This window comes from Calidris pugnax, unplaced genomic scaffold (assembly GCF_001431845.1).
Source record: "Calidris pugnax isolate Ruff unplaced genomic scaffold, ASM143184v1 scaffold24, whole genome shotgun sequence".
Classification (NCBI taxonomy): Eukaryota; Metazoa; Chordata; class Aves; order Charadriiformes; family Scolopacidae; genus Calidris; species Calidris pugnax.
This window is the reverse complement of record NW_015090922.1, coordinates 11772878-11785039: the sequence shown is the minus strand read 5'-3', so window position 1 is coordinate 11785039 and position 12162 is coordinate 11772878. Positions and strand designations below refer to the sequence as shown.

At 36.9% G+C, this 12162-nt stretch overlaps 1 protein-coding gene across 2 annotated transcripts in view; it reads left to right on the top strand.

Annotated features, from left to right (window-relative positions):
* Positions 1 to 12162, top strand: part of SRBD1 (S1 RNA binding domain 1) — a 131709-nt gene that overhangs the window by 111281 nt on the left and 8266 nt on the right. For both annotated transcript variants that reach the window (XM_014951252.1, XM_014951253.1), the window contains exons 19-21: positions 794 to 900; positions 3426 to 3602; positions 6257 to 6409. In XM_014951252.1, the coding sequence (XP_014806738.1) occupies positions 794 to 900; positions 3426 to 3602; positions 6257 to 6409 (437 nt within the window). The remainder of the gene's footprint in view (positions 1 to 793; positions 901 to 3425; positions 3603 to 6256; positions 6410 to 12162) is intronic.

The window sequence follows — 12162 nt, the reverse complement described above, 5'->3', positions numbered from 1 at the left end:
CTTTTTCCTTTTTGCGTGTGTTGTTTATTTTTTTTTTTTTTTTTTTTTTTTGGGGGGGGGGGGGGGCGGGGAGGAAGGGAGGTGGCAGAGAAAAGGGGAAACACTACGAACAATAATGGGAAAACTGGAAGAATTTCCATTAGTGGTACTTCGGTAAAGGACCTGCCAATCTTCCCAGAAATAACTCTTCAAAATCTGAAACATTTTGTTGCCGCAGGGCTGATACGTACCTTATGTATTGCCCACCCTCACACAATACCTGGTTTGTTCTATTAGTTAATAATAACTACTGTACTGTAATGTGATGCTCATAAATAGGACAATTTTGCAGACATTTGTGTGTGCAGGTACAAAAGTACAACATTTGTGATCTTTTCTCTAAGAACTGTATTTTTAAAATACTGTCTTCTTTTTATTAAACTGATATTATAGGTACATAAATATGAGATTAAATACAAGATATAGTGGATGAACAAAAACATTACTCCTTTTGAGTAATCATTATGTTTAATATATTTTTGTTTTTATATGATGCAGGGAAATAGTTATTTTAAAAAATACAGTAATTTGAAGATGGTCTTATTTTAGGGATTTGTATCATGACAAAGATTTTCCAAAGAGATACTGGAGACCTTTTAAAAGTATATTCTACAATTTGTTTTTAACCTGCACCTTCACATAAGATATTGATAAGTTCTAGCAACTATTTCATTAATGTTAGTATTGTTTGCAGTTCTTATTTATGTGCACTTCAATATTTCAGTAACCCGATATCTCCATTTTTGTTTCTCAGCATGATGTATCACAGACTTTGCTTAAAGCAACTCTGGACAGTGTGGTTGAAGAGTGTGTCAGTTTTGTTGGAGTTGATATTAACATCTGCTCAGAAATACTATTAAGGTGAGTCAAACATTTTCCTATTCCAGTAATTGCATGGCTCTGGATCACAGAGGTCTCTGTTTATTCTGCCATCTGACTCAAGCTCAGCTGGAGCAAATGGCTCTTGTGTTAAACTTCCAATTACATGAAAATGACACATTAAGACAGTATTTCACTGGATCATTAAGAGTCGGTTTTTAAGGTTGTGTGTGATTCGCCAGGGTAAAACTATTCTTCAGAGAAAAACAGATATTTAAAAATTTTGAACCCATGCTGCAATTTTAGAAAAACTTGATATAATTAATTCATGTTTTTACAGTGAGAAAGGGATTTTCAAATATACTTTCTGTCTCTTAGAAAGTATTTTTATAGGTACTGCTGAGTGGAACAGGTTGTAAAAAGTTGGGTGAGGAAAGGAGAAAAGGAAAGATTTAAGGTGAAACTGCTGAAAAATGTATCCCCTTTTACTGAATTTTTTTTAAGTAATTATGCTATATTTACTTGGAAAATCTTCTGGATTTTATTTCTCTTGGTTAGCAATTAAAAGCTCATTCTCTCTTTTGAGTTTGTAGAATTGAGAATCGTTTAGCTGAGCAGCCTCTCAGAGGAGCAAAGTTTTGCTGTCATCCTCTGTAGTAGGAGGGGAAGAAAAAGAACGTTTGTAACCTAGCTAGTAATAGTGATATTAGGTATTAAATCTAGGAAAAATGTATTTTTTCCTAGTTCTCTTTAATTTTTTTAACCCCTTATTTTCATTCCTGAAAATGTCTTTCCATAGTTTGAAGAGGCTCTCCGTCCATTCTTTTTGTTTTTCTACTTTGTCTGTATTCTTTTTCTGCGGGTGTATCTAATTCTTAGCCTGACTCCCGATTTACCTTCTGTCTTACCTTCTTTCAGACTTCGATCAGCCTTTAGTAAGAAAGCAAGCAGTACCTATTGGTAAACGGGGCTGACCAGCTGTAATTCATGAATAAGACCCTACCTGAGCAAGTGCAGTGGGTGAGCCCTGTCAGCCTTCACAAAACGGTGAACATGGAGTGACCCTGTCCAGTCTTGGTTACTTGCAGTAACCACGTTGGCTCAATACTTTGGTCAAATTAACCTGGCTTATGATGCTCGTATGCACATGCTTAATCTCCAGCAGTTCAATTCTGCTGTTCTGTGTAGGTGCAATCTGAATTTCCCTCAGATGTACAGTGTGTGAAATTGTCGCCCTAGATAGAATATACCATCAGCAGGGCTTCCTGGTCCTGCTTTCTGATGCATCAAATGCATCGGTTGATACATATGACATGGAAGGGGTGACAATGCTACTTACCTTGCTGCCAGGTATGACACTTGAACGACTTGAGATCATTAGTGGAAAATTCTGTGAATTCAGTGTCATGTTCCTTTGTCAGTGTGTGTTAGCTGGATTTCATAATGTTTCTAAGAATTTTTTTGAGAAAATTCCATTCCTAATGATTAATATTTTGTCTGTGGTTAAATGGTGTGTCTCTCCAATTTAATTCTGAGGTTTCACCAACTTTGGATTATTTTTAAATGTTTTTTTAACTTTTGCTTGGGCGTAAGAACAATGGAGAGATATTTTTTTGATTATTACTTTTTCTCCAGATTTTTTTTTTTTTACTATTCTTGCCAGGTTTGCTGGTCATGTTTTTCTAGAATTGGCCCATGGCACTTCACACACAGGTTTCTGCTGCCATTGACTTCAAACAGTGGCATCTGATATATGGAGCCAGATGGGTGACATTTCCTTCTCTAGTGCCAGGAGTAACTGCCCACCACAGCTCTTTTCCCTCTTTCTATGATTAACGTACTCCATACACAGAAAGTTGTACTCGCATGTTCGTACAGAAAATGTGCAGCAAACCCACTGCTTCCTGAAGGAACTTGGCTAACTGCAGTTGCACTTCACAGGTGAGTTCTTTGCCAGATCCGAGCTGCCCTCAGAGCAGCTCATGCAGCCTGTTCCCAGCTGCTCTTTTATCTCAAGAGCAGCTGAGAGAAAAGGAACAAGCTGTGTGGATCTGTTGAACTGCGTGAGGAAGGCAAGCTGCTCCCAGCCACTCTCCTTCTGGACAGCAGACATCAGCCCCTCATGTTGGGGCAAGGTGTTGTGGTGCCATTGGAGGAGAATAGCTGAGGGGGGGCTGTTCTCACAGGAACAATTTATCTGTCCTGAACCTTCCTCCCACATCGTTTCCTGAAGAGGGCAGCTGGGGGCAGACCATAAGACATGACAAATTGAGTTGGCATTACAGAAATAGCCAACAGATCATAAATTACACGTCCCTGGCTTACTAGTTAGGTATGTGCAGAACTGTATTGCTGTACCAAGTTTTGTTGACTCGAGTGGATTCCTTCCACAGAACTAAGAGAAGGGATACTTTTTCAGAGGGTGCCTTTGGTCTGGGAGTTTATTTGCAAATTTCTTAGCTGTTTTTAAGTTTTGTAAACCAGTTTTTCTGCAGAAATGTGTATCCTGGACTTGTATTAATGATTGTTCAATGGTATTAAATGTATTCTGCAAACTTTTCTCTTAGACATATTGCAGGACTGAATGCTAACAGAGCCAAAAATATAATTGAATGGCGAGAAAAGAATGGACCATTTATAAACCGAGAACAGCTCAAGGAAGTTAAAGGTCTGGGTCCCAAATCCTTCCAACAGTGTGCTGGCTTCATCAGATTCAATCAAGAGTATATAAAGACATTCTGCAGGTAACAGAGATGTTGGCTATCTTGACTAGGTTATCCAAAATATTATGATAAGACTTCTTCCCTTTCTGTTTTGTATTCAGGCTTGAGATTTGAGTAATCTTAGGGCTTTTCCCTCTGAAAGACAGTATCTTAACAAATAAACTTCTTTTAAGTCAGTTGTTGAACGTAGGTCTTCTCTGATAATTGTGGTTTATTAGCCTCATACTCTAATTCAGGATTTCTGTAAGTATGTAAGTTTAATTACAAATCCTGCCACCAAATCAGTAGAAGAAATTTGGCATGCCTCAGTGGTGTGATATGGGTTATTAAAACCATTCTTGCATTTCAGGCATAATTTAGAGATTTGTAAATTCATTTTAATGTAGTAAATATTACTCTGCAGAACATAGTGGTAGTAAACTAGAGTGGATTTTCAGAGTTTCAATTTCAGTACCTGGAGGAAAAAGTTGGATAAGCTGCCTGGACCAAGCTCTGTGTTATACTCCTGTGCCTAGCCACCGTGATGTGACCTGTATCTCAACACTGGGTCATCTTTTTCCTGCCATTGCATTCCCTGTAGCTGTACCAAGGCTTTCCTTCTTGAGACCATTCATTGTACTTCTCCTCTTCACCTGAAATCCTTCCTCTCCACAACTGAAAGTGCCCTTTCTAGGGCAAAGTCTCTTCTCCTGTCTTTCCCATCTCTCCTTCCAACATAAAGAACTAAGAAAGGGCACGATGGTAGCACCATCCTCACCTTTTTGCCGCTGACTCTACTCAAAAAATATTTTCCTGGGAAGCACATGCTATTTTTTAGCCAACCCAACGCTCAGAAGCAATACTGTATTCCCAGTTGCTGCTGGCCAAGCAGCACACGCGTAACTTCCAGGCAGGAGGTAGGCACATTAGGACTGGCTTACTGCCCAGGTGGAAGGTATACAGATTGGTTGCCCATCTGGCAGGGAGGTACATGCTGCAGGCCAAATGGTGCACACTGTAAGCACCAGAAGACAAAAGAAATTGTTTTCAAGGCTGTGGATGATCGATAGGTTTTACGTTGTACAGATCTGTTCTAGCAAATGCTGCAATATAACAGAGGAAGGAAAGGCTGATGCCATTTTGTCTTTTTCCACAAGTTCAACAGTGAAGTATTGAAGAACATTATATTTTTTTTCCCTTGCTGGAGCATGCTTCTGATGTTAGTCAGGTTCCATAAAACTTGAGAACACTGTATAACCTGTGAAATCTGCTATAACTTTGGAGTTTGAGGCCAAAATAAAGCTCAAACACCATTGCCTCCGCAATATTTCTTGTGGGCCCAAGTGGTAAGACCAAACATTTTTGAAATGGACTTTGAGAAGGTTTCAGTTTTTCTCTCTGATCATGTTGATGGCTGTCGAGTCTTGTGCAAAATAGGTTTTGTACTTGGAATCTAACAAATATTGCTTACTTAAACTGATACAGAAACAGAAAGTTATGTCTGCATTTCTGCTGACGGTCCATGCATAGGTAGAGCCCAAAGTGCAAGTGCTGTTTCAGGGTTTTCAGTGCATTCTCTTTTGTACTGTAAAAGCATGAACCACTTGTGATTTAGGAAGCAAAAACAAACAAAAAAAGAGGCAAGAAAGGAGCTTTTGCAAGTAGGAGTCATTCAATGTCTTTACTGAATCCTGAGCATATTTTTAGCTAAGGGAAACTCTAAGGGAAGAGGTTCGCCAGTTGTAAATATGCTAAACACACGGAGATAGATCTCTTTCTTTCCTGTCTTCGGTAAAGTCCTCTTACCAATGTAAGCAAATCTGTCCATGGATCTCTCAGTCTTTGGAGCTTTTTCACTATCCAGAAAATTGAAGGAAAAAAAATAAGTAGCCCCATCCAAATGGTAACTGAAGCTAAATGACTAGGAGTTAATAATGGATTTATTAAGTTTTAAAGAAAGCTGTATTAAGATACTTTTGCAAAAATGGTTTATAAATTCTGAAGCAGTGGTAGGCTTGACCTTTAGCTGTTTTTGTGTTCTGGGCAAATCTTGGTCTGAGTTACTATGATTTGAAATTTTTGATATTTTGACCTGGCCCATGTTTGAGGAGAATTGTTCAGAAATTTAAGTATAGGAGGTCAATAAATGAGGTTTAAGGAGTTCTGATGTTTAAGCATTCACATACTTTCCTTGTTCTGTATATATGCTTGAGATGCAATTTACTTACCTAGAGTTAGGATGCATACTAAATTTTGTTTATAAATTTTTCAAATTTAAAATGATGCAGTCTATTGACTGATAGTTAAGTATTGAAAGTATCTTCACAAGGTCTTTATCAAGTAGATAAATGCAGTTGTCCCCATTTTACAGACAGAAGATGCTATCCAGATTGCAAAGGATACAATAGGTTGTGTAGTGTTTTATTTAAAATCTTGTCATCATGAAGAAATTTTGATGAAGCACAGAATCCCTTCCCAGTGTTTTTCTATTTTAAAATTTATGCATACATTGATATGTTATATTTTTATGCTATAATTGTATTGTTAAGAGTCACCCACAATGACCTTTTAGGGGTGTTGTACTTTTTTCTTATTTAAAGAAATATCATTGTATAAAAGTCTGCGTTCTTTATGTGCGGGCATTGGGCTGGGATCTTGTTCATTAGGAATGACCTTCCATTTTTGATTTCTGACAGTAATAAGAAAACTGAACTTGGAAGTCATGCACTTCTGACTAAGGCAGGTGCACAGGGTAAAAAGAAGAGCAAACCAACATCATGTGCCTTGCAACAGCCCAATCCTTTGGACCAAACTTGTATTCATCCAGAGTCTTACAACATTGCAATGAGGTATGTAAGCAGTGGGAAAGCTTTTGAATCACTGATGCTATTAACTTGTAAAATGGAAGTACTGATTTTTCTGAAACAGCCTGCTCAGCCTTTTGAGACAGGAATTGCTTATATTAATTTGATTCTTTTTCCCATTTTTTCAAGAAAAAGGTGTGATTCAGAACTTCTTTATAAGTGAAGGGTTTCAACTGGTGTGTTTTGCCTCTTATATGCATGCAATTTTTTAGTTTTATTCTCCATTTTTTCAGTTTTCATGATATTTTTCAGTGAGAAAATCAGTGAATTTTCATAACTTCTCCAAACTTTCCTCCCATGACACTGTCGTCTTCATATCATCACTTTGCCCCTCATTGAGGCCACTTTTCTCAATCTCCTTCTGTTTGCCAACTCTTTCAGCTTGAACTTGTGGTTCACAAAGTGCAGACACAAGTCATTTGGTTTAGAAATGTCTAAAAATTGATTTATTTTTTTCTTCTACTTTGCCTCCATGTATCATGTAAAAGGCCATAATTAAACATAATTTTGTTTGTTCTTAAAAATCTAATTGAAATGCCATGTAAATTTTCAGTCAGTGGTAGTTTAATACTTCTGCATCATTGCTTTTATATTGTTGCTGATGTTCACCATGTACCAAACAAACTTTCTGCTTAGTGAATTTTGACCACCAGAATTTGTTTATTTGTGTGTTTGGGTGTGCTAGGTATAATGTGATCTTTTCTGTCATCAGCCCTGGTTGAAATTGGACTCTGTCCTCTTGAGAAGCCAGCACATATTTATTTTTTAAGTGATTTGTGGTGAACAGGTTCTGTTCTTAAAATGTGCTGGAGCTAATGTCAACAGTAGCTAGACGCGTTTGAATTCTTAATGATTTCTGTTGAGAATATTACTCCTAGAGAAACAGAGTTTTGCTTCCTGTTTTATAAACAAAACCAACTTTATGCTTCAGAAAGATGCTCTGAATTTCTGAATTCATGAAGCTTGAGTTTATCCAAAAAAGTATTACAGGACCTTGCATTTTTAGGACACCTTCCTTACGGTGTATGCTGGTTTGTCTCCAGAGGAGATAATTTCATATACAACTTCCTATGCAGAGGTCCTTCTGCCCAGCACGCAGTGCACTTGTGTTTCCATCTCCTCCTTGCCACAGTTTGTTCTTCTTTGTGCCTGACTCTAGGACCGCTGTGCAATTGTCTGCTGGAGTCCATGCTCTTTGTGGAGCGTGTAGGTCACTTTGGTTTCTCCTTTCCCATGACCATTTCCCATTTTTTCTTATGCATCAACATTTTTTCACTGGTTCTCTGCCCTGTGCACAGCTGTGGAAAAAATCGGGCAAGGTCCTCATCTTACTGATTTTGACATTTGGTAGGTGGCAGATAGGGGGAGGAAGCTTGGTTGCCCCTACTGGACATTATTAAGACTGAGTTAATGTATTAAAAAAATAAATTGGTTATTCAAAATTAATGTTGGTTTTCAGTAAGTTATTTCTTTTAATTTAAACATGAAATAGTTAGGATTTGGTTAATAGTCCATTTAGATTTCCAGCCCTAGTATACTAATAAAATAATCAGTAAAAGTGTTCACAGCATTACCAGCTTCACTTAAAGACTGATGTAGAAAGATAGCTTCAGGGAGCAGGAGAAATGCATGGTTAATGATGGAATACTACAAGAATTTATCTACACACAGTACCATTACAAAGGTTGGTCAGAAAATAAAGAATTGTGATTTAGTTTCCAGAGCAGTGGTGAGTAGGATTGTTTGTTTATTATATTTATTTATGAGTATCTGCACACATAGTTAGATGTGGGGGTGGAAAAAGTCTCAAAGTGCTTATTATGAATCTACTCTGTTCAACAGTAATTTTTCTTTTTCTTACAATCAGAAGATAGTTTCCTGGAAAGCTCATTAAATATGAAGGTGATAACTTTTATGATATAGATTAACATGCAGATGAAGGTGATAACTTTTATGATATAGATTATATTAACATGCAGTCACTTGATATCACAAAATGGTGTGGGGAAGGGGACAAATATCCCTAATGTTGTTTCATTGCAAATAGCTATTTGGAAAAAAAAAAAAAGAAAATGCAGCTCTGCTGCAAACTGATAAAAGCCAAGAAGTGTAGTATTAAAAATTGACACGGATGACATAAGGGCTAAATATAAACCAGACATTCTCCCCTCAGCAACTAATGCTATAATTTAGCAATGATTATATACCTAAAATTGCTTTTCAAAAAAAGCATATGAGCTGTTAAGCTTCTCGGAACTTGTGGAAATGGCTTTCCAAACCAATTTGCTGCCTAAATATGAATTAAGAAAAAATTCTGCTAGGGATTCAGACTGCATGGAGGATTCGGTCCAAAGCTTATCAGGGCTGTTGATGACTTTTGCTGACTTTGATAGGCAGTGGATGGCACTGGGCTTGTAATTCCCTTTTTTCTGAGCCTACATTCATGAAAAAGATTCTGAGAGCCTGAAGATCAAATCATGTTCATGTTGTTGACTTGAGGCGTCCGCTGAAATCAACCAACATTCAAAGGATTTTTTAACATGTTAGAACTAAACAAGTTTTAAAGCCTAATTGGTAATTCTTGCAATTTAAATTAATGTGCATGAGAAAAAGTGAGACTGTTACAAGTGGGTTAGAATCAGTATTTAATACATATTTTAAAACAATTTACATGTTAAAGGAGTTCTGATTCTTTTCAGCTTTCAAAGACTTTCTTATTTTTCTGTGCTTACAGAGAACTTTGTCAGGGGCCATGTCAAGCTCACAGGTGGATCTGTGCTAACAAAGAGGAATTGTTGTCTTGAAGATGGGCAGATTTGATTCTAGGCATTAAAATACAATGTTACATACCTCTTACCACAGAAATGAAAATGAATGGAATAGATGCTGCATAAATGAGTCACAAAGGCTTCCTCGTGCAATGTCTACCACATTGCCATGAGAAAATCGTTTGTGAAAATTTTATTGGATTAAAAGTTTTCATGGGAAGTCACATTTATTTTGAAACAAAATAAGCTGGTGATTTTTATCCACTGCTTCTATCCAAATTACCCAAAAGCAGCAGTCCACATTACAGATTTATGACATACAAAATTATCAGTTTTTAAAATAATGTTTTTGAGGGATAGAAGTTCACCAAAATTTGAAACCACTAATTTTCTTTTTCTGAACTATTTTGTAGCTTGAAAGACCAATCCATTTAAAAAAAAAAAAAATTGGTTAAAAGAATTGCTCCCAAGTGGTAACTTTGGTTGCCAAGCTTTAGGCTGGAGCCAATTTTTATGGCTGAATTAGAAACCCCTGAAAAACAGGGGTTTTATAATGGAAACACTGATGTAATCTTTACTACAGTGGCACAAATGGTGCTGGTATGATTGAGTTATGGCATTTAAACATCTTAACTGAAAATCTGTACAATTTCTGTAAAATAATTGGAAAACATCCTACTGGTGATTTAACATGCTCTGCAGATAACCAAAACATTTTTGTTCATGGTTTCCACACTGTCAAAGCTTGGCTTTGTCATGTGCAGCGATCAAACTTATGAACACCTCTAAATATCATTAATCACAATTTCCTAAATTTAAATAAAAAAACCCCACCAAAACCCAGAAACCTTTGTAGGCAGCGTATTTTCCTGCAAAGTAGAGCTATGTTTTAAGTTTCTTAAAAGTCTGTATGTGAAAACCAGTTTATAGTGGCAGAATCTTCTACATACAATTAATACAACATGTAGAGCATATCCAATTTCTTGGTACATATTGTAAAAGAACTGCCAGGAAAACCAAGGAAACGTCTAGGAAGTCCCAAGAAGTTACAGCCAGGTTATGCTTATAAACCAAAATGCTGGAAAGAAAACGCAATGTTTTTTCTTTGTTGTATCAGTCTGTTGGGTGCAGTTGGTTTCATATGACTGAATCTTAACATTTAGTGATTTTTATTTAAATCTCATAAAAGTGCTCTTTGCTAAAGGTCGGCGCTCAGAATGTGTATGTGCTGTTCACAAATTGCAGCATCTGGCAGACAGGTTGTATTTCAGGCTGACTTAGAAATATTGGTAAAATATTTCCAAAAGACATAAAGTTGTGATTTAGCATAATGCAGACAGGGATGTTCCCTGGGTAATTACCTTGCCTGGTAGAGGATAGCACTGCTCACTGTGGCTTGTTATGCCTTAAGAGAAGTTTTTGACATAGTGAGCAGTGACTTGCAGTGAAAATTCATGTCTCACTCTTCACTGTGTATTGGTAACACTGTTCAATATCCCCAGGACTTCAAAATCCCTAGAGGATTCAGCAAAGCACTCATTCGTGTGCCTATTCTTCACCAAAGTAAAACATTTAGAGTTAAATCCTTTGCTGCAAGGAGCATCATTTTGATAACATTTTATATTTTGTTGTAGATGGATTGATCACTTCAAATATTTCTGGTGTTTCTGCCGCTCTTACACGGGTGGATGTAGCAGCTGATCAGTAGTATCTTGGTTGCTTTCCTGAAAAGCTGCAACAAGTAGCTGTGCTTGCTAGCTTTGAAGGAAAGTACTGACATGTAAGAAAATGGAGGAAAACTGTTGATGAGGGAGAGACCACCAAAAGCAAGAGGTCTTCCTCTCCTGCCCTTGCAGGGCACACTGCACACTTGTCCTTAGAGGGCATTAGCTGCTCTCTGCCAGGCTGCTGTGGTCCTGTCCTGGTCTCCTGGTTGTCACTGAGCAACTGAGATAATGCTTAAGGGGAACAGAAATCCGGGAGGGAATAGATCAGTTACTGGGTATGGTCTTTGAGCAATGAAAACAAAATGTTGTATTCTATTGAATAATGCACGCTACATGTGAATATTTGACAGAGGATTGGAGTTTTTACTGTGGTAGGATGCCTTTCCTTAAGTTCACTACAAAGTCGATCAGAAACATCTTTTGTCCACTTTGATAAGATTGTACTTGTGTGTACATGCATGTGTGTGTATTCAAGCTGCTTAATGTGCAAAATGATGCTTTTCAGTAAAGTCTTCAGTTTCTTTTTAAAAAGCCTAAAAAAAGTTAAGCTTGGTAAATTAAGGAATCCTTATGACTATTTCTAATAGGAAGTGTCTAATTGAAGAGAACAATTGTAGAATTAGGCCCTTTAAGCCAAATAATAGTTCATATTCATTGCTTTAGAAGGCCAGTTCATTCGTAGGTCTGACTATTAGCTGGATTTTTAGAGGACATATTCTTGAAAGTTATCTTGTCAATAAACAGAAGAACAGGAAAAACTTTCACTGCTAATTGCTGTCCAATAAAGAAATTTTTAAACTTTTATGTGATGTAAAATATACAGTTAACAAGAATGCTCAGAAGAACTTGGAAATAACAAAGAATTATCCTCTAGTTATCTTATAAATACTAGACCCATAAATCAAGTAGTATTTTTTCATTTGTTGAAAATTTTGAAATAACTTCCTACTGGTTGGATTTTTAGAAAAAAAAAAAAAAACTGCAGAAAAAAATTATTAACTTTTTTACGTAATGATCTCCTTTAACTGTAGTACTAATTCTTTGTGGATAACTAATCATGTTTCACTATTTTGTATCTCAGGTTACAGTTCAGCTATGTGATATATTGGTAGTCATGAAAACAGCTAACAACAGCATGCCTAGTGGTGTGGCAGCAAAGGGGCTGTGCTGTAATGTAACCATGTCTGAATTGCTTTTCTCATCTAGAAGCTCATTGTTTCTTATATATTTACGTTCAAAATGT